General features: G+C 34.7%; 1 protein-coding gene across 5 annotated transcripts in view; it reads left to right on the top strand.

The window, feature by feature from the left end:
- The window catches only part of Dph6 (diphthamine biosynthesis 6), a 175,701-nt gene that overhangs the window by 71,671 nt on the left and 80,000 nt on the right, over positions 1-24,030 (top strand). For all 5 annotated transcript variants that reach the window (XM_026392269.2, XM_026392259.2, XM_026392248.2 and 2 more), the window contains exon 4: positions 19,723-19,796. In XM_026392269.2, coding sequence (XP_026248054.1) covers positions 19,723-19,796 — 74 coding nt within the window. The remainder of the gene's footprint in view (positions 1-19,722; positions 19,797-24,030) is intronic.

Below are 24,030 nucleotides of genomic sequence, written 5' to 3'. Positions count from 1 at the left end.
TCGCTACCGATAGCAGATTGGCCGAGCTGAGTTTAGGGGATCTAATGCTGGTTGGTCCGGGCTAAGATGAGTTGACAAGGCGATTGCTTCAGCTGGCAGGAGTCCATGGTCCTTGAGGTCCATTGCCATGTCAGCTTCTTCTTTTCTTTTTTATTTGTTTTAATTAGTTACACATGACAGTACAATGACCTTGACATATCATATATTTGAATCACTTGGGATACAATATCTCATTTTTCTGAGTATACAAGTTGCAGAATCACATTGGGGAGATAGGAAGGATAGTAGAATGAAACAGACATTATTATTACTGTGTGTATATAAGTGAATGCATGACCAATGTGATTCTGCCATGTCAGCTTCTGATTGGCCATTTCCAGTCTCCTCTGCCAGGGGGAAGTCCCCAACCATAGCTGCCATGAAAAGGGGAGGGGGAAGGGAAGGCTGCCAACCCAACACCCTTTATGATTTTTTGAGTGCTTTCCCATGTTTTACTAGTTGACTTACACAACCATATGAACTAGGAATTGTCATATATATTTTATGAGAACCAAATTTGTGAGAATTAAGATTTTTTATGAAGTTTTTCTATTGAATACATTGTAAAGTTTTTTTTTTTTTTTTACTTAGAAGCTCTCATATTGCCCTGTTTTTCTTTCTTATTTTTAATCTTATTTTGACCAAATTTAAAATCATGTATTCTTTTGACCATCAATTATATTTTCTCTACTAATTAGGAGAGAGCTGATCTATGTGGTACCTGACCAATAAGTTTAATTTTGAAAATGTTTTTAAAAAGGAGAGTTATACACTTTTTTAAAGTTTTCCCCCCCCCCTGGACAGTACAATTAGTGTTTATAATTAAAGACAGGAGGTTTTATTTTGTTGTTTTTTAGAGGTCAACCATTTTTTTTAGATACCATAAATCTAGATATATATTTTTTATGGCTTTATTTTTCTGAACTAGATGATGTTTCTCTTTGCTAGTAGAAGTAGGAATGGACTGGGAAATGACATATCATTCTTTTCATAATGGTGCTGCCATCATGTTTTGTGAACTTGTATAAATCATATCACTTGTTTTTGATTTAGTACTATATATGATACATCCCCCTTGATCCTACATTCTTTTCTAACAATTGTAACATCTTTCTTTGTAGCAAATCTTTTTGAAATATTATTTATATATATTTTCTTTCTTATCTCTCATTCTCGTATCCTTTTGCAGCTTAGTTCTCATCAGTACCAATTTACTGAAACTTTTTTGTAAAGGTCAATAAAAACCAAATCCAGTGGGCAATTTTTCTTCTTTTTTAAAATCTCCAATCTTTTCCTTTCTTGGCCTCTTTTTGATACTTGGCAATATAGACTCTCCTTTCTTTATAAAACCTCTTTGACCTTACATTTATGATATCTTATCCTCCTTGTATTCCATCTGTCTGTCTGGTTTTCTTTTAAGATTTTTCTTTCTCTTTTTACTTGGTGTTTTGGTTCAGATATGAGGCATCCCCCAAAAGCTCACATATGAGGCAATGCAAGAAGATTTAAAAGAGAAATGATTGGGTCATGAGAGTCTTAATTAATCCTTGATGAGATTAACTAGGTGGTAAGGGGGGAGTGGCTGGAGGAAGTGTTAATTGGGGTGTGGCTATGGGGTATATATTTTGTATCTGGAGAGCAGAGTCTCACTCTGCTTTCTAATCACTGTGATGTGAGCTGCTTCCTTCTGCCACCCTCTCCTGCCATGATGTTCAGCCTCACCTCGAGCCCAAAGGAATGGATCTGACCTTCTGTGGACTAAGACCTCTGAAACCATGAGCCCTCAAATAAACTTTTCCTCCTCTACAGTTGTTCTTCTCAGATAGTTTAGTCACAGCAGTGACATAGTTGACTAAAACACTTTGTAAATGTTTTGATTCTTCAAGGCTTGCTCTATTCTTTACCCTCCCCTTTCACTCTCTACTTTTTTATTCTGTTTTATCTCATCTCTTATCATGACTTTAGCTACCACTGGTATACACATTTATATCACACCATTATACCCTGTTTTTTTATGCCTCATACTCAACTACTTCTGGACACTCAACTTCCCATTGAATGACCAAAAGACACGACTCAGTGACCAGGATAGTACTCACCATATTCCTCCCTGAAGTTGTACATTTCTTATTAAAACAATGCCATTGCTCTCCGTCAAGTGACCAAGTCAAATACCTGAAAGTACCTTTCTCAGCTACATATCACCACAATATATTGCTCATTCTTTATCAACATAGCCCACATCAGCCTTCTTGTAATTATAACCACTGTCTTAGTTCAAACCTTCTCATTTCTTACTCATATTTCTTTAGGGTTTCCTAAGTAGTTACTTTACTTCTAACTTCAGACATTTTTAAAAGCAGTAGTCCCCCTTAATCTTTTTAAAATATAAGACCAATCACACAATATTGTTAATATACTTAATGCCTATATGCTTAATTATGTATACACTTAAAATTTTAAAATGGTAAATTTTATGTTTTGTATATTTTACCACAATAACAAAAGTAAATCTAATGTTGATGATATCATACTTAAAAGTCTCTCAGTCTTCCTTTTTCCTCATCAAAATATAATCTAAATTCTTTACTGTAATCTATAAAATTATGTTATACAATCCTGTTTATGCTATTGCTTCGGCCTAGCCTTTTAGTTTCATCTTCTTGCTTACTGCCCCTTTTCCATGAGTCTTAACTTTTCTTCCATTCTCGCCAGTTTCATTTTCTCCTTTTGCTATTTCAGTTCTTTGCCATACAACCTTTGAAAATCCGCCCACTGGAGTAACAGATTTGTTCCATTAGAATAGTCTAGTTCTTCATGACTGTGTTCAAGCTTTAGCTCCTCAGTTTAGACCTTCCTCAGATGCCTTCTTTGTTCCTATAGTGGAGTGAGAGTGAGAGTAGTAAATGAAAACAAAGAGGAAAGGGGGAATTTACCTTATTTTGAATGATATGTGACCATTGAAGAGATTTGCATCTACCCCCTCCAACTCCCCACCCAAAAAAACCAAAAAAACACTTAGCTGTTGAGAGCTCTTGAAAGAGGATTGAGGAAGCACTATGAGGCAAGTGCTGAGACATTATGTGTCTCACAGAAGATGAATAAACAGCTCAATGACAGTTCCAAGCATAGAATTTCACCTGTTTTTAATTATTTTATTTATTAGTGAGTGACCTTGGACAAGTTATGTAAACTTTCTTGACCTTAGTTTCCTCATCTTTAAAATGATAAGATGAAGATGATAAATCTCCCTTGAAGAATTAAGGGATGATTGAATGAGGTAATACAGTGTTGGTGATAAGCATAGCGCTTTGCAGATAGTTTCATGGTAAGTTCAGGTTAAGTAAGTGAATATTGAAGTAGGATAAAATTTGACTAGTAGACTTACTCATATCCAATGAAGATTCCTCAAGGAATTGAATTTTATGAAACCTGTGTAATATATATGTACATTTCAGTCTGGTCATATTCCTACAAAATAATTTTATATAAATTATTTTATCTTCATAGTACTGGTTTAAGTATAAGTTTTAGAACAGAATAACCCTGTTTATATAAACTACATTTTAAAGTTACATTAAACTAATCAAAGAACATTTCCTCAGCATCTTAGAAAATAAATTTAGAAAGTAGCTTTTAAACAGATAAAACACTTGCTACTAAACTGGGCTGCTTAGAAATGAATTCATCCTGAGTGTTGCTTTGCTCTCCTAAAACAAGGATTGAACAATTTAATTCTTTGTTTATTTATGTATTTGTTTATTGCTGATGTCGAAGCATTCTATAGAAGTGTTCAAAATGCCACGTAATCCTTTTAACAAGAAGAATGCCTTGGGAACTTAAGGAAACAGAGCAACTGTAGTTCTACACTTCTTTTCAGTTTCTTCTGTAGATGGAGTTTGGTCTCAGTTGACTTCATGCTGTTACAACTAAGATGGCGATTTAAGAGTAAAGTAATTGTTAGTTTTTTAAATGGGAATAACTGGCAGTTTATTTCAATCCTCTGCAATTTATTTATCATTTGATTTTTAGCCTTAACAACTTTTCCCCCTATTTGAGAAAACTCACAAAGTGATATAATAATGCTGCAATTAAATGACCTAATATTCTGCCATAATCTCACTATTTATGGGAGAACTTCAGATGGTGATCATTTCTCATTTATTGAATTTATTTATTTTTTGATGATGCTAAGGAAAACAAATACTTTTTTAACAAGTTCACTTAAGCAAAATTTTTAGTGAGATGCTTGGATATTTTACTCTGAAACTTTAAGGATCACTTTCAGAATTATTTCATCTGAAATAGTATTCATTTATGTAGTACTTTTGTGAGTCTGAATGTGTATAATGTTACCAAATGAAGAAATGGAAGTTTAAAGAAAATGCATCTAATGCTTTACTGGGCATATAAATTTTTAGTTATCCAGGTCATAGAACATCACTGGCATTCACAAATGTTTCTTATTTAATAATGTCACGTTTCCAGAAATCCAAATATTTCCATTAAGAGATATAATGCAAGTGCATTTCTTTAATAAATAGTTCATATTTAAAATGTTAGAATGCTTTCAGATGAAAAACGCTTTAAATTCAGTGGATAATTATTTTCTCAACAGGCAGTCACTCATTAACAGAATAATACTGGTAACTGAGGCATTTTTCAAAGAAAATAACATATCCTATACTTTCAAGCTGCATATCTTCTCATCTTAAGAATAAGTAGATCCCATTTTCAGTTGCAATAAAAGTTTTCAAATTATTTGTTGATTTTGTGAGCCAGCTTTTCTGGATTAAGAAAAGTGAATATTGAATGCACAGAGTCTCAATTTGGGTCTGGATTTCTACCTTTAAATCTTCCTCCTAAACTTGTAATTATCACTCTTATCATATGGATGGATGCCTTCATCATCCCAGTCTCTGTCTGAAGTGCCTTTTAACTGTGATATGGTGAAACTTTGTGTATGAATAAGAACACAGCATCATGTGCATTTTGTATAAGAAATGCATATTCTATCCCTTTGTGTGTGTTCCTGATACTTCAGTACTTAGGTTTTGAGAGTAGTCTAAAAAGTTTTTAGGACTACGTTATAAACAGTCATGAATAGGTCCATGTTTGTATTTCTTTTTGTGGTTGGAATAATACCATGGTATATTATGGCCTTATTGATTATTTGCATAACATGGAAGATACAACCATACACTCAGCTATCAAATCGAAATTGAAAATTAAGAATGTTTAAACTTGTAAGGTAATAAGTTTTTTCTCTTTCTTATTAGAGCTAGATTTGTTTCTCTAAAAATTTTTGTTGGAAACTTTTTGCAAAGCACTATGCTTATTACCAACACTGCATTATCTCATTCAGTCATCCTATATATTAAGGAGGATGCAGGAAGTCAATAGTAGGAGCTTGTGCATCTATTTTCGTAGAGAACAAAGATTCAATAATCTGAATTTTTTCATGTTTGGAGTATAATTTTAAAAAATAATTTCTAATATTATCTTCCTTTGTTGTCCATTTTATCTATTTATGAACTTATATACATTTTATTTATTTATTTATCCATTTCCCTGAATCCTTCACTTCTAGATTTTAATTTCTTAAGGCTCTTAAGTGTGCTATTTTCATATATGTTTCCCCTTTCCTAATATGGTCTTAAACTAGTCACACAGTAGGGCTTTCTTTTTTTTTATTTTTTAAAGAAAGAATTTTTTTTTTATTGTTGGTCATTCAAAACATTACATAGTTCTTAATACATCATATTTCACAGTTTGATTCAAGTGGGTTATGAACTCCCAATTTTACCCCGTATACAGATTGCTGTATCACATCAGTTACCCTTCCATTGATTGACATATTGCCTTTCTAGTGTCTGATGTATTCTGCTGTCTGTCCTATTCTCTACTATCCCCCCTCCCCTCCCCTCCCCTCCCCTCCCCTTTTCTCTCTCTACCCCTTCTACTGTAAATCATTTCTTCCATTTGTATTATCTTGTCTTACCCCTCCTTTCCTCTTATATATCATTTTGTATAACCCTGAGGATCGCCTTCCATTTCCATGCGATTTCCCTTCTCACTTCCTTTCCCTCCCACCTCTCAACCCTGTTAATGTAAATCTTCGTCACAAGCTCTTCGTCCCTACCCTGTCCTTGTTTACTCCCCTTATATCAAAGGAGTCATTTGGTATTTGTTTTTTAAAGATTGACTAGCTTCACTTAGCATAATCTGCTCTAATGCCATCCATTTCCCTCCAAATTCTATGATTTTGTCATTTTTTAATGCAGAGTAATACTCCATTGTGTATAAATGCCACATTTTTTTTATCCATTCATCTATTGAAGGGCATCTAGGCTGATTCCACAATCTTGCTATCGTGAATTGTGCTGCTATGAACATCGATGTAGCAGTGTCCCTGTAGCATGCTCTTATTAGGTCTTTGGGGAATAGACCGAGAAGGGGAATAGCTGGGTCAAATGGTGGTGCCATTCCCAGCTTTCCAAGAAATCTCCATACTGCTTTCCAAATTGGCTGCACCAATTTGCAGTCCCACCAGCAATGAACAAGAGTGCCCTTTTCCCCGCATCCTCTCCAGCACTTATTGTTGTTTGACTTCCTAATGGCTGCCAATCTTAGTGGAGTGAGATGGTATCTTAGGGTGGTTTTGATTTGCATTTCTCTGACTGCTAGCGATGGTGAGCATTTTTTCATGTACTTATTGATTGATTGTATGTCCTCATCTGAGAAGTGTCTGTTCAGGTCCTTTGCCCATTTATTGATTGGGTTATTTGTTATCTTATTGTCTAATTTTTTGAGTTCTTTATATATTCTGGTTATTAGGGCTCTATCTGAAGTGTGTGGAGTAAAGATTTGTTCCCAGGATGTAGGCTCCCTGTTTATCTCTCTTATTGTTTCTTTTGCTGAGAAAAAACTTTTTAGTTTGAGTAAGTCCCATTTGTTGATTCTAGTTGTTAACTCTTGCGCTATGGGTGTCCTATTGAGGAATTTGGAGCCTGATCCCACAGTATGTAGATCATAGCCAACTTTTTCTTCTATCAGATGCCGTGTCTCTGATTTAATAACAAGCTCCTTGATCCATTTTGAGTTAACTTTTGTGCATGGCAAGAGATAGGGATTCAGATTCATTTTGATGCAGATGGATTTCCAGTTTTCCCAGCACCATTTGTTGAAGATGCTATCCTTCCTCCATTGCATGCTTTTAGCCCCTTTATCAAATATAAGATAGTTGTAGTTTTGTGGATTGGTTACTGTGTCCTCTATTCTGTACCATTGGTCCACCCGCCTGTTTTGGTACCAGTACCATGCTGTTTTTGTTACTATTGCTCTGTAGTATAGTTTGAAGTCTGGTATTGCTATACCCCTGATTCACACTTCCTGCTTAGTATTGTTTTTGCTATTCTGGGTCTTTTATTATTCCATATGAATTTCATGATTGTTTTATCTATTTCTACAAGAAATGCTGTTGGGATTTTGATTGGCATTGCATTGAACTTATAGAGAACTTTTGGTAATATCGCCATTTTCATGATGTTAGTTCTGCCTATCCATGAGCAGGGTATATTTTTCCATCTTCTAAGGTCTTCTTCTATATCTTTCTTTAAGGTTCTGTAATTTTCATTGTATAAATCTTTCACCTCTTTTGTTAGGTTGATTCCCAAGTATTTTATTTTTTGGGGGGATATTGTGAATGGAGTAGTTGTCCTCATTTCCGTTTCAGAGGGTTTGTCGCTGATATACAGGAATGCCTTTGATTTATGCGTGTTGATCTTATATCCTGCCACTTTGCTGAATTCATTTATTAGCTCTAATAGCTTCTTTGTAGACCCTTTTGGGTCTGCTAGGTATAGAATCATATCATCTGCAAATAGTGATAATTTAAGTTCTTCTTTTCCTATTTTTATGCCTTTAATTTCTTTCATCTGCCTAATTGCTCTGGCCAGTGTTTCAAGGACTATGTTGAACAGAAGTGGTGAGAGAGGGCGTCCCTGTCTTGTACCAGATCTTAGAGGGAATGCCTTCAATTTTTCTCCATTCAGAATGATGCTGGCCTGTGGCTTATCATAGATTGCTTCTACAATGTTGAGGTATGATCCAGTTATCCCTAATTTTTCTAGAGTTTTGAACATAATGGGATGCTGTACTTTGTCGAATGCTTTTTCTGCATCTATCGAGATGATCATATGGTTCTTATTTTTAAGTCTGTTGATGTGGTGAATAACATTAATTGATTTCCGTATATTGAACCAGCCTTGCATCCCATGGATGAATCCTACTTGATCATGGTGTATAATTTTTTTGATATGTATTTGAATCCGATTTGCCAGAATTTTATTGAGGATTTTTGCGTCAAGGTTCATTAGAGATATTGGTCTGTAGTTTTCTTTCTTTGAAGTGTCTTTGTCTGGTTTCGGAATCAGGGTGATGTTGGCTTCGTAGAATGAATTTGGAAGTTTTCCCTCTTTTTCTATTTCCTGAAATAGCTTGAAAAGTATTGGTGTTAGTTCCTCTTTAAAGGTTTTGTAAAACTCTGCTGTATACCCATCCGGTCCTGGGCTTTTCTTAGTTGGTAATCTTTTGATGGTTTCTTCTATTTCCTCTATTGTTATTGGTCTGTTTAGGTTGTCTATATCCTCCTGACTCAATCTGGGCAGATCATAAGACTTAAGGAATTTATCTATGCCTTCACTATCTTCTATTTTATTGGAGTATAAGGATTCAAAATAATTTCTAATTATCTTCTGTATTTCTGAAGTGTCTGTTGTAATATTGCCTTTTTCATCCCGTATGCTAGTAATTTGGGTTCTCTCTCTTCTTCTCTTCGTTATCATGGCTAAGGGTCTGTCAATTTTATTTATTTTTTCAAAGAACCAACTTTTAGTTTTGTCAATTTTTTCAATTGTTTCTTTTGTTTCAATTTCATTAATTTCAGCTCTGATTTTAATTATTTCTTGCCTTCTACTTCTTTTGCTATTGTTTTGCTCTTCTTTTTCTAGGATTTTGAGATGAAGTATGAGATCATTTATTTTTTGTTTTTTTCTTTTTTTGAGGAATGAACTCCAAGCAATGAATTTTCCTCTTAGAACTGCTTTCAATGTGTCCCATAGATTCCGATATGTTGTGTCTGTGTTTTCATTTGACTCTAGGAAGTTTTTAATTTCCTCCTTGATGTCTTCTAAAACCCATTGATCATTCAGCAACCTATTGTTCATTCTCCAAGTGATGCTTGATTTTTCCTTCCTTCTTTTATCATTGATTTTCAGTTTCATTCCATTATGATCAGATAAGATGCATGGTATTGTCTCTACCCCTTTATATTGTCTAAGAGTTGCCCTGTGACATAATATATGGTCTATTTTTGAGAAGGTTCCATGTGCTGCTGAGAAAAAAGTGTAACTACTTGATGTTGGGTGGTATAGTCTATATATGTCAATTAAGTCTAGGTTGTTGATTGTGTTGTTGAGTTCTATAGTTTCCTTATTTAACTTTTGTTTGGTAGATCTGTCGAGTGGTGAGAGAGGTGAGTTGAAGTCTCCCATGATTATTGTATGGTGGTCTATTAGACTCTTGAACTTGAGAAGAATTTGCTTGATGAACACAGCTGCACCATTATTTGGGGCATATATATTTATGATTGTTATGTCTTGTTGGTGTATGGTTCCCTTGAGCAGTATGAAGTGTCCTTCTTTATCCCTTTTGATTAACTTTGGCTTGAAATCTATTTTATTGGATATTAGTATGGACACTCCTGCTTGTTTCCGCAGTCCATATGAGTGGTATGATTTTTCCCAACCTTTCACCTTCAGTCTATGAATATCTTTTCCTATCAGATGCGTCTCCTGTAGGCAGCATATTGTTGGGTCTTGTTTTGTGATCCATTCTACTAGCCTGTGTCTCTTAATTGGTGAGTTTAAGCCATTAACATTTAGGGTTATTATTGAGATATGGTTTGTTCTTCCAGCCATATTTGTTTATTAATGCTATTAAACCTGATTTGTTTTCCCCCCTTTACTGTCCTACCTCCCACTATTGGTTTTCATTATTGTTTTCCATTTCCTCTTCCTGTAGTGTTTTGCCAAGGATTTTTTGAAGAGATGGTTTTCTAGCTGCAAATTCTTTTAACTTTTGTTTATCATGGAATGTTTTAATTTCATCTTCCATCCTGAAGCTTAATTTCGCCGGATACACGATTCTTGGTTGGAACCCATTTTCTTTTAGCGTTTGAAATATGTTATTCCAGGATCTTCTAGCTTTTAGAGTCTGTGTTGAGAGATCAGCTGTTATCCTGATTGGTTTACCCCTAAATGTAATCTGCTTCCTTTCTCTTGTAGCTTTTAAAATTCTCTCCTTATTCTGTATGTTTGACATCTTCATTATAATGTGTCTAGTTGTGGATCTCTTATGATTTTGCACATTCGGCGTCCTGTAGGCTTCTAAGATTTGGGATTCTGTCTCATTCTTCAAGTCTGGGAAGTTTTCTCTTATTATTTCACTAAACAGATTGTTTATTCCTTTGGTTTGGAGCTCTGTGCCTTCCTGTATCCCAATGACTCTTAAGTTTGGTCTTTTGATATTATCCCATAGTTCTTGGATGTTCTGCTCATGGTTTCTTAGCAGACTTGCTGAGCTGTCTATGTTCTTTTCCAGTTGAAATACTTTGTCTTCATTGTCTGATGTTCTCTCTTCTAGGTGATCTACTCTGATGGTAGTATTCTCAATTGAGTTTTTAAGTTGGTTTATTGTTTCCTGCATTTCTAGGATTTCTATTTGTTTGTTTTTTATTACCTCTATCTCCCTGTGAAGTTGATCTTTTACTTCCTGGATTTGTTTGTCAATGTGGTCTTTCATTATCTGATTTTGCTGTCTCATGTCTTCCTTGAGACTCCAGATCATCTGAAGCATGTATATCCTGACCTCTCTATCTGACATTCCATCTGTTGCACCTATTACCTCTTCTAAAGTTGAGTTGACCTGCATTGCCTGTGGTCCTTTCTTTCCTTGTCTTTTCATACTGCTGGCATTTCTTTCTGCTTGGTGAAACTGTTGTGTTTTTGAAATTTTCCCTCTATTTATTTATATTGCTCTTGTATGGTTGAAAGATCACCTTGCAGGGCAGGTAGTGGCTGTGATCCTCCTCCAATTTGTGTGATCCGTCTGTTACGCTGGCAGGCCCTAGGTCTGCTCTTCTGGTCAAAGGTCCGCCTACCCAGCAGGCACGAGGGGCACCTCTGTCACTCCGCAGGTTGCTTGGCCTGACCTCCCGATGGGTCGAAGGTTCGCTTAGCTTGCAGGCACTGGGGGAGGGGCCGGTTCCACCCCTCAGCAGGCCGCTCGGCCCGATCTGCCAGTCGTCACAGCCCCGCCTACCTTGTAGACACTGGGGGAGGGGACGGGCCTGCCCTTCAGCAAGCCGCCGGCCCTGTCCTACTTGTGGGTCCTGACCGCGTTCCCTGCAGGCGTGCGTAGCTGTTCTCTCACTTGGCAGGTTGCTGGACCTGACCCGCCCGTGGGTTGCAGGTTCGCCTAGCTTGCAGGCACTGGGGGAGGGGCTGGTTCCACCCCTCAGCAGGCCGCTGGGGCTATCCGCCGCTGGTCAGGGTCCCGCCTACCTTGCAGACACTGGGGGAGGGGACGGGCCTGCCCTTCAGCAAGCCGCTGGCCCTGTCCTACTTGTGGGTCCTGTCCGCGTTCCCTGCAGGCGCGAGTAGCTGATCTCTCACTCGGCAGGTTGCTGGACCTGACCCGCCCGTGGGTTGCAGGTTCGCCTAGCTTGCAGGCACTGGGGGAGGGGCCGGTTCCACCCCTCAGCAGGCCGCTGGGGCCATCTGCCCCTGGTCAGTGTCCCGCCTACCTTCCACAGTAGGGCTTTCTATACTCTTTGAATAATACATGAATAATTTTGCTTGCCAGGTTACAGCATGTGGGATAAGAAATAAATGTCCATATTTATAGAGGTATTTTTATTTGTATTTTTGCCTTAATTTTATTTTAGATGATTGTTGAAGTATAGGATTACTATAATTTTACATTGTGAACTTTATTAAATAATGAATATTTATTGTATATGCTGCTTTAGTTTCTAAAGCTAAGAATATAACAGGAACAGAACAAAAGACCTACCCTCATAAAGGTGAAGATAGACATTAAAGAAATTAACTAAGCAAATACACTGTAATTTCATGATCTGTTTCAATTGTATATATCATCCTGATTCAATTTGGGCAAATCATATGACTAGAAATTTGTTGATGCCTTCAATATATTTTCTATTTATTGGAGTACAAGTTTTCAAAATAATTCTAATTATCTTCTATATTTCTGTAGTGTCCATTGTGATATTTTCTTTTTAATTATGGATGTTAGTAATTTAAGTTTTGTCTCTCCTTCTTTTCGTTAGCAAGGGCTAAGGGTTTGTCAATTTTATTTATTTTTTCAAAGAACCAACTTTTTGTTCTGTCAATTTTTTCAATTTTTTTTGTTTCAATTTCATTGATTTCAGCTCTAATTTTAATTATTTCCTGTTTTCTACTGCTTTTGGTGTTGATTTGTTCTTTTTGTAGGGTTTAAGAGTAATATTAGGTCATTTATTTGTTGACATTTTCTTCTTTTAAGGAATGAACTCAATGGAATGCCTTCATTGTTTCCCAGAGATTTCAATAAGTTGTATCTGTGTTCTCATTCACCTCTAAATTTTTTAAAATCTCCTCCTTGATATCTTTTGCAACCTCTTGTTCATTCAGTAGCATATTATTTAGTCTCCAGGTATTGGAGCAGCTTTTGTTTCTTATTTTCTCATTGGTTTCTAGTTTCATTCCATTATATGTGATAGAATGCAGGGTAGTATTTCTACTTTTTTATATTTGCTAAGTGTTGCTTTGTGGCATAGTATATGGTCTATTATAGAGAAGCGTCCATGTGCTGCTTAGAAGAAAGTATATTCTCTCATTGAAGGATGAAATATTCTATATATGTCAGTTAAGTCTAAGTTATTGATTGTATTATTGAGTTCTATAGTTTCTTTGTTCAATTTTATTTGGAAGTTCTATCCAGTGGTGAAAGAGATGTGTTAAAATCACATGAGAAGATTTGTTTGATGAATGTAGACGCTCCATTATTTAGGGCATATATATTTATAATTGTTAAGTCTTGTTGGTGTAATTCCTTGAGCAGTATGTAGTCTCCTTCTTTATCCCTTTTGATTAACTTTAGCTTGAAGTCTACTTTATTTGATATGAGGATGGAACCTCTGCTTGCTTCCGCAGTCCCTGTGAGGAGTATGATTTTTTCCTAATCCTTCACCTTCAGTATGTGGATGTATTTTCCTATGAGGTGAGGTGAGTCTCTTGGGGGCAGCATAATGTTGGATCTTTTTTTTTTTTTAATCCAATCTGCTAGTCTATATCTTTTGATTGGTGACTTTAGACCATTAACATTCAGGGTTATTATTGAGACATGATTTGTATTCCCAGCCGTTTTTATATATTTTTGGTATTTAACTTGACTTGGTTTCTCCTCTGATTATTTTTTCCTTTAATGGAATACCTCCCATTGCTGATATTCATCATTATTTTTCATTTCCTCTTCGTGGAATATTTTGCTGAGAATGTTCTGTAGTTCAGGCTTTCTAGTTGTAAATTCTTTTGACTTTTATTATCATGGAAGATTTTTATTTCATCATACAATCTAAAGCTTAATTTTGCTGGATAAAAGATTCTTGATTGGCATCCATTTTCTTTCAGAGCTTGGTATATGTTGTTTCATGATCTCCTGGCTTTGAGGGTCTGGGTTGAAAAATCTGCTGAGATATGAATTGGTCTCCCCCTATATGTGATCTGATTCCTCTCTCTTATGACTTTTAAGATTCTATCCTTATTCTCTGTGTTAGGCATTTTCATTATAATGTGCCTGGTGTAGATCTGTTGTAATTTTGTACATGTGGTATCTTGTAAGCCTCTTGTATTTATTTGGTTTTCCAATTCGTTCTTCATGCTTGGGAAATTTTCTGCTATTATCTCATTGAAGAAATTATGCATTCCTTTAGCTTGAAACTCTGTGCTTTTCTCTATCCCAATAACTCTTAGATTCGGTCTCTTGATGCTGTCCCATTATCCTTGGATGCTGTCCCATAATTATTCTTCTTCTCTTCATGGTTTCTTACTGTCTTCACTGTGTGATCAACTTTATTTTCCTGATTGTGTACTTTGTCTTCATTATCAGACGTTTTTTCTTCCAAGTGATCTAGTCTATTGGTTATACTTTCTGTTGAGTTTTTAAATTTGTTTTTTTGTTTTGTTCTTCTCAAGGATTTCTGACTGCTGTTTTTTTCAGAGTCTCTTTCTTGAAGTAATCTTTTGCTACTTGTATTTGCTCTCTTATCTCTTTGTTGGAGTACTCGATTTTTGCCTGCATTTGCTCATTTAGGTCATTCTTTAATTCACAGATAATTTTAATTATGAACCTTCTGAACTCCTTCTCTGACATTTCATCAACTTTGCTGTCCATGGTTTTTGTTATTGTAGTATCCTGGTTTTTGGGGGTCACTTTTCTCCCTTGTTTTTTCATGTTGTCTATGTTTCTTGCTTTTTTTACAGTGTGGATCTGAGATATTATGATTTCTACCCTGTACTCCCATGCAGATTGTCTGTACCTCACCTTGGTGTTGGGCTTCCAGACCCTGCTGGTGTCCCTCAATGTATGTTACTGCAACTTTAAAGGTTGTAGCCGCAATAGCCAAGGTAACTTGAGATAATTGTGGAGGTGCCCCAAGATTGATGCAATGTCTTACAGAGATTGGTCTGGAAGGGTGGGCCTTACAGTGTCTTTGGGATGCCTGTTCTGAGATGCAGCTACTTCTAGGTCCTGCCTATTGTCAAAAAGGTAGGGGCTACTATGTGGGGAAGGTATGGCAATGACTGCCGTGTCCCAAGATGGAAGTGTGTTAGGCTTGGGCTCCCAGGTTGGGAGGGGATGAACTCGTAGCAACTCTGGACCTGGATTGTGCAGAAGTCGGTGAGGGCAGATCTGGTCAGGACCTTACCTCCCAGGGTAGTCTGCTGATCCGAATTGGTGGTCCTGTGCCAGAGGCTGGGCTCCTGTGGGTGCCTGCAGTTGCAGGATGGACCCGAGCCTACTCTGAGCCTTGGTCCTATGCAGGCTGATGTGGGTGGATCTGGGCCTGGCCTCTCTGTTACATATTTTTACAGAAAAATTCAAGAAACACAGAAGTGTATAAAGTAAAAAGTAGAAGTCTTTATCACTTTCCTTTATTCATCACCCAATCCTATTAGTATCATGCTGTGTGTTCTTTCAGAAGCAGTTTGTTCTTTCTCTTCTTATTAAACAAAAAGAACAAAGAAAAATTCACTATAATTAAAAATTTCTTTTATTTTCTTTAAAAGACCAAAGGCTGGACTTATCATACCTGTATGCTCTACATGTATGTGCATACATACACAAAACTAACTGTTTATCCCGTAATTGTGGTACATACAGGCTAATCACAGAAGAAATTGCTGTAATTTTTCTTTCCCATTAACAATTTAAAATATATTGCAGGAATCATGTTTGATCCTCTGTATTTAGCCCTTAGATTTTTAATTGTTTTGTGTTGATATATTGATTCTTTCTGAATAAATTCTTGGTGTAAGTATCCTTTTGATTAGTGTGGAAATAGTGGTTATAATGAAGTTATGTTTTTTTAGGTTGTTGAATATGTGTTTGTGTCCTCTCTGCTAGGATTGTCAGTGTAGGTAAGATAGCTTCCTGGACTAGCTTCCCAAGAATCTCACAGGCCTCTTTCACACTGACAAAGATTAGGGTTGTGGGGAATGATTGAAGCTACAAATGAGCCTGTGATATCTATTTTTCACATATGCTCATGGCTAACTTTGTAGGGATCTCTTAATGTCCCTTATTTACAAAATGAGAAAGATAATGATAATCTACTTCAGGGAGCATTGTTGAGCATTAACTAATATGTTTATTATATACTAATATATTTAGAGATATTTTGCACTGCTATTTCTATTACTCACTGATGCTATTGCTGACTTGATTTCCTTAGTTGTATTTATACATCCATCCTTCATAGTAATAATGCTGTAAGCCTAATAGTTTCCACTAGTATCTGAGGCTAGTGTGGCTTAGCAATGTGCCAGGCCATTTAGGGTCCAGTCTTTGTCTCTACCTTTTCTCTGACTGACATCATTATTTTTTGTTTTTATTTCCTACTCCTTCAATTGGCAGAATACCATTTAGTTATCCTGATGACAAGAATATTATTTAATATGTATTAAACTCTAGATTCTCTGATTTTTTTTTTTTGTTTTGGTGAAAGCTGTGCTGATAGAATAACATAGCATAAACTTTTGGGGGTAGAAAGTAACAAGGCAGCCTACATTGTAGTCTTTATATTGCTTGAGGGACATAGAATTGGATCATGGGAAGTTAGTTTGAATGTGCCTCAACTTCTGGGTCCAAGAGTCTTATGTTAACTATTTGCTGAAGCACACTTATTTCAGCTATGGGCACAAGTCGATTTATTTGTTATAATTTTATACTGTCTCAGTATGATATTTTTTAATCTGAGGACATTTCCTTTTTCTTCTCCTGACACATCCATTTCTGTCATTTTGCCTCTGTTATTAAGTTACTGACTTTTTCCCCCAAGTGGTAGCAGGTATGGTTTAGGGAGGACTAATACAGACTAATCCAGAGAGGACTGACTATATGATAGATCTTTATCTCTTAAGGGTCTATTTTACCTTTCTTTGAAGTTTGTAGTTATATTCAGAATGATGAAGATATTCAGTAGAAGTCATAATGATTTCTGGATATTTGAGGACTTACTATGTTCGAAAAGTTTGTTGCAACCATAGTTGAGTGTCAAGGGTTAGTAGGCTAGTATTGAATTACAACAATGAGCAAGAATGTTAAAGCCCAAGAATGAAGGGCTTTGTCAGTCGAATGGAAGGGTTAACTCTTCATCCCATGGTAGTACCAATACTAGTAGTAGTAGTAGTAGTAATAGTAGTAGTCAGTAGTAGTAGAAATAGTAATACAAGTATTTATAGAAGTTGTAGGAATAATAGAGATTATGATAATGAAATTTTAAAAAGTTATTGAGCCCTCTTTGGGTTCTAGACATTGTTATTTTTCCAGATTATTTTAATCTTCATAGTAATCCTAGAAAACAGGAATTGTTACTGTCTTGACTTTACAGATGAAGACTCTGAAACAGATTAAGTAACTTATTCAAAACTCACAGTTTATAGAGTCAGATTTCTATTGTGCAGTATTGATTACAATTGTTGAACAAATAATAAATTTGTTAATATTTATATAGGTTTAGTGTTAAGAAGTCAGAATTCAGCCAGATATGATTCTGAAGCTGAATTATTAGGTGTTACTAAATTAAAAAATAAAAGGATGCAAGTAGAAAAGAATTCCAGAAAATGAAGCTATATTAAGAAGAAATTAAATAGATGTTTTAGGGTTATATTGATTTTTAAATGAGAACCATAGCAGAACAGTACATAGTAAATGGATAGCAAATTTCAGTTATTATTATAATAATGGTTTGATAGTTAGAAGGAAAAACAATAGTGGCTCTAGTCTTTGTTTCCATGCTTTACAGAGAAATACACACATACATACACCTATGTCCATATGTATATAACATTCTGTACCTCATATTTTCTTGGGGGAAGAACTTCAGATAAACAAATAAATGGAATAGGGATATAACTGAAATTTTCCTCTTGTTATAACTTCACTATTCTATGATCTGTGCTATATTTGCAATTAATAAGAAACACTATGTCTTGACTTTTTCCAGTGAATACAATTAATGACTTTTATGAAAAGAAAATGACTAGGCAAGTTAGAAAACTGTTATAAGCAAATGTTCTCACAAAGTTGCTGAAATAGAAAAAAAAATAGCTCTTTTTCTGAAACTTTATCTGATAGAAATAGTCATTTTATTTTGGAGCAGTTTGGTCCGGTATTCTCTATCATTTTGGAAGGGAAATTTTAAATTGACTATCTCCAAAGACATGAGAAATTCCTGTTGTGCGTTTTTGTTTATTTATTACGGGATTTTATAAGATACATGGGGTTATTAAGTTATGTTTCAGAGTTATTTTAGTATGTATAGAAGTATATATATATATATATATATATATAATTTTTATTTCTTTTGAAAAATGCTATTGTTTCTCTTTCTAGGTTACCTTGTTTGGTAAAACAGTATTAATAATGAAGTCATCTCTGAAGTAGTTTCTTATGTATATCCATATGGTAGGATGGATTTCTTTTAGGTCTGTTCAGAGAATTCCTATTTGGCTTGTTATTAGTAATTACAACCCTAGTCACTTTCTTCAGGTCTGTTTTATAGACAAGAGTTCCCTAGTTTAAACCTATGTTCTATTCTTCCCTAAGTGTATTATCTTATATTTCTTTACATTAAATCTCACCTTAGACCTGTCCTTCCACATCCCCAGTTGTCCATATCCATCTATGTACTTGATTGATCTTCTTTTCTTTTTAGTCCATTCTAGTGTTGTATCATATGCAAATTTGATCATACTCGAATTTACATTCTTCTTCAGCTCATTAATGCATATGGTAGACAGAGTGTATCTCTATCTTTGTCCCTGTGAGAATGTGCTGGTTTATACTGCTAGATATTCTTGTTTGTAACTATATTGATAATAAGTCATTGTTTCCATCCCATGATAGAATTCTTTATATACTATCTCTATCTCTTGCTTTCTGGATGCCCCTATGTCAATTTTTTTTTCTTTTAAGATAACAGATAAAGATCATTATGTTGTATCATCTGTGCCATTGCTTACTTTAAAAAAGAAGGAGGAGGAGGAGGAGGAGGAAGAGGAGGAGGAGGGGGAGGGGGAGGAGGGGGAGGGGGAGGAGGGGGAGGGGGGAGGGGGAGGGGAAGGGGAAGGGGAAGAAAGTTACTCAACCTGGGAAAATATGGTTTTTAAATAGAAAATTTTCAAAAGTTTTTATCAAATATTAGTACTTTAAATATATGTGTAAAGATATTTTGTAAGTGTTCTCTGAATTTTTACTTTCTACCATAAAAAGGGATCTCTAGTTTATTATTTTTCCTATAGCAGAAAAGTGGATTTAAACATATCTATGCATTTTTTTTTTCTGAATGTGGATTTTACTTTCAGGAAATTTCTCTTCTTCAAACGTGGTTTCCTAGTTAGGGGAGATAATGCTAAGTGAAGTTAGCCAATCTCAAAAAAACAAATGCTGAATGTTTTCTCTGATATAAGGAGGCTGATTCATAGTGGGTTAGGGAGGGGGAACATGGGAGAAATAGAGGAACTCTAGATGGGGCAGAGGGGTGGGAGGGGAAGGGAGGAGGCATGGGGTTAGAAATAATAGTGGAATGGGATGGGCATCATTATCCAAAGTACATGTATGAAGACACGAATTGGTGTGAATATACTTTGTATACAATCAGAGATGTGAAAAATTGTGCTCTATATGTATAATATGAATTGTAATGTATTCCACTGTCATATATAAAAGAATTAATAAAATTTTTTAAAAAGGTGGTTTCCTAGGTGATACTATTTATTTATAATTTTCAAAGCATGATGTGTGGAGCCTTTAAATTCTTTTTTTCTTTATTTTCAGGAAAAAGAAGAAGTAGATGGGATATCAGTAGGTGCTATACTTTCTGATTATCAGCATACTCGAGTACAAAATGTGTAAGAAAACAGTACTTTGTCCTATAGTTTTAAAGTATTTGTATTTTAAGAATCTGAATGAGGGACTAGGAGTATAGCTCAGTGGTAGCGCATGTGCTTAATCATGTAGAAGGCCCTGGGTTCAATCCTTAGCACCACAAAAAAAAAAAAGACACAAAAAAATAGAATAATTATATATCTAATAATAATCAAAATAATAGAATAATCATATCTAAATCATAAATACATTATATATCCCCTGTAGAATAAGTGTGTACATTTACAAAGTCATATTTACCTTTTTCTGTTTCTAAATAATTTTTTTAATATTTATTTTTTAGTTGTAGTTTTTATTTTATTTATTTTTATGTGGTGTTGAGGATTGAACCCAGGGCCTTGCAAATGCTAGGCAAGTGCTCTATCACTGAGCCACCACCTCAGCCTCAGTTCCTAAATAATTTATAATTAAAAATTTAGATAGACTTTAAATGTTTTGTTGTTGTTGTTGTTGCTGCTGTTTGTTTGGTTTTTGTGGTGCTGGGAATCAAAACCAGGATTTTCCTTGGACATGATAACTAAGCACACTACCACTAAGATACATCCCCATTCCTGAGACAGATATTTTAAGTGGTAGACACTATCTTGAATTTTTCCTCCTTGATTTAGTATACCTATTTCATGTCTTTTTTAAAATATATATATTTTTAGTTATAGGTGGACACAGTAACTTTATTTTATTTTTATGTGGTGTTAAGGATCGAACCCAGTGCCTCATGCATGGTAGGCGAGCGCTCTGCCTCTGAGCCACAACCCCAGCCCTTCATCTCTTTTAATTTGCCATCATTTGTAATAAAAATCAGGAGCAAATAAAAGAAATGCAGTACATTTTAAAGAAAAAAAATGCTTACTGAAGAATCTCCTTCTTTTTGGCCTATAGAATTTAGTTCTTAGCCAAAAATATTTATGTGATTGAAATACCTACATATGAATTCATGCTGATTTCAACACATTTTAAAATTGTTGCTCTCCTGCAGGTTACCCAGTCTCCCTCCAAGGGATGTAGCACTACTAAAACATTTTAGTTTTATCTGCAATTAGAATCAGTCAGTTCCATTGATCTATTCAAAAATCATAAGGGTAAATTTTACTATTTTTTAATTATTTAATGTTGGTTTTGTAAAAAAAAAAATTATAGTCTTTATGGATAATTATATTAGCAAAAAAGAAAATGTGTACTCCAGTATTTATTTGAGAGTCTTGATTTGAAATAAATTACTATACCATTCAAAAGGATAAATGGAAGTAAGATACAGACTATATTATGTAGTAGTTTTTAAGTTTTACAAACATTCATATTTTTTCATTAAAAACATGTATACTAATAGGCTTAAACATTTAAAGTTTATTTTTATTTGATTTCGAATTTCAGGCTAAAAAATGAAGGTTAACAATGAAAAATGTTAAAGTAAATGTGGGGAAAGGTGGGGAAAGCATATGATGATGTCTATTTTAGGAGTATTTCAGGATCTCTGGGCATTGTAGGATGGAGGTGGAGGAAAATGTCAAATATTCTCCAGAATTTTGAGAATGTTTTTCTTAAAGTTCTGTATGCTTGCATTTGAAAAGGCTGATCTACAGATGAAAATGGATCACGTATTCCTTAAGCCATAAGTTAGAAATATTATTCACTGCAATTTCATGACATTTTCTCTTGAGAATTACTTAGTTTACAAATTAATGTTATTAGTAAGTTCAAACATAACATGAGTTAGTAGTTATAGGGTTGACATCTCCAAAAGTTAGAAAACAAATTAAAATGTGTACCTGATTAGGAAGCTGCATACACACACTCAGACACACACACACACACACACACACACACACACAAACACACACACATGAATGACCCATGATTGAGGGCAAGACTTTCTCAAAACATAGTTCAAGTATACTTCAACACATGGTTTATGACCATATTTTATATCATGAAGCATTTCTGCAATAATTTTAACCTCAAAAAGTTTAATGTGATATATCTGGAAGACCATTGATCTATACATTCTGTTTTTAATTACTTTATTTACAATTTATAATTTGTGTTACATCAGCTTATTTTCTTTTTATATCTTTTTAAAAATTTATTTAATTATTCTAATTTGTTATACATGATAGTAGAATGCATTTCAATTCATAGTACACATAATATAGAGCACAATTTTTCATGTCTATGGTTGTACACAAAGTAGAGTCACACCATTCATGTATTCATACATATATTTGGATAATGGTGTCCATTTCATTCTACCATCTTTCCTATACCCATGCCACCTCCCTTCCATTCTCCAACTCCATCCATTTACCTGCAAATGCCATGATTTTATTCTCTTTAAATGCTAAGTAATAATTCATTTACCACATTTTCTGTATCCATTCTCTACTAAAAGGTATCTAGGTTGGTTCCACAATTTACCTGTCCTGAATTGAGTTTGGGCAAATCATATGATTGTAGAAATTTGTCAATGTGTTTGATATTTTCTATTTTATTTGAGTATAAATTTTCAAAATAATTTCTAGTTGTCTTCTGTATTTCTGTAGTGTCCATTGTGATATTTCATTTTTCATTACAGATGTTAGTAATTTGAGTTTTCTCTATCCTTCTCTTCATTAAGGTGACTAAGGCTTTATCAATTTTAATTACTTTTTCAAAGAACCAACTCTTGTTTGTCAATTTTTCAAATTGTTTCTTTTGTTTAAATTTCATTGATTTCAACTCTGATTTTAATTATTTCCTGTCTTCTACTGCTTTTGGTGTTGATTTGTTCTTCTTTTTCTAGGGCTTTGAGATATAATATTAGGTCATTTACTTGTTGACTTTTTCTTCTTTTGAAGAATGAACTTCATGAAATGAACTTTCCTCTTAGTACTGCCTTTATGGTGTCCCAGAGATTTCAATATGTTGTATCATTTTTCTCATTTACCTCTAAAAATTTTTGAATCTCCTCTTTGATGTGTTTTGCAAACCATTGTTCATTGAAAAGCATATTATTTAGTATGAAGGTATTGGAGTAGCTTCTATTTTTTTATTTTCTATTGAGTTCTAATTTCATTCCATTATGAACTGATACAATGCAGGATAGTATCTCTACATATTTGTATTTGCAAAGAGTTGCTTTGTGGCATAATATATGGTCTGTTTTAGAGAATGATCCATGTGCTGCTGAGAAGAAAGTATATTGACTCGATGATGGGTGAAATATTCTATATATGACAGTTAAATCTAAGTTATTGATTGTACTATTGAGATGTATAGTTTGTTTGTTTAGCTTTTGTTTGGAAGATCTATCCAGTGGTGAAAGAGATGTTTTAAAGTCACCCAGTATTATTGTGCTGTGGTCTGTCTGACTCTTGAAATTGAGAAGAATTTGATGAATGTAGATGCTCCTTTGTTTGGGGGCATATATATTTATAATCCTTATGTCTTGTTGATGTATTGTTCCCTTATGTATCAAATGCCCTTCTGTATCCCTTTTGATTACCTTTGGCTTGAAGTCTACTTTATTTGATATGAGGATGGAAACCCCTGTTTGTTTCCATAGATAATGTGAGTGGTATGTTTTTACCAACCTTTCACCTTCAGTCTGTGGATGTCTTTTCTTATGAGATGAGTTTCTTGAAGGCAGCATATTGTTAGGTCTTTTATTTTAGTCCATTCTGCCTGTTTGTGTCTTTTGATTAGTGTCTTTCAACCACTAACATTCAGGGTTATTATTGAGGCATGATTTGTATTCCCAGTCATTTTTGTTTATTTTTTGGTTTTTAATTTGACTTGGTTTCTCCTTTGATTGGTTTTCCTTTAGTGTAATATCTCCCTCTGCTGATGTTCATTGTTGTTTTTTTTATTTCCTCCTCATGGAATATTTTGCTGAGGATGTTCCATAGTGCAGGCTCTCTTTGTGAATTCTTTTAACTTTTGTTTATATGGAAGTTTACATTTTGTCATGAAATCTAAAGCTTAAGTTTGCTGGATATAAGATTCTTGGTTGGTGTCCATTTTATTTCAGAGCTTGGTATATGTTGTTCTAGAATATTTTATCATTGAGAGTCTTGGTTGAGAAATCTGCAGAGATCCTGATTGGTTTCCCCCTATATGTAATCTGATTCCTTTCTCTTTTGGCTTTTAAAATACTCTCCTCATTCTGTATGCTAGGCATGTTCATTATAATATGCTTTTGTGTGGATCTGTTGTAATTCTGTA

Source organism: Urocitellus parryii, chromosome 6, assembly GCF_045843805.1.
Source record: "Urocitellus parryii isolate mUroPar1 chromosome 6, mUroPar1.hap1, whole genome shotgun sequence".
Lineage (NCBI taxonomy): Eukaryota > Metazoa > Chordata > Mammalia > Rodentia > Sciuridae > Urocitellus > Urocitellus parryii.
This window is presented reverse-complemented; position numbering and strand designations above follow the sequence as displayed.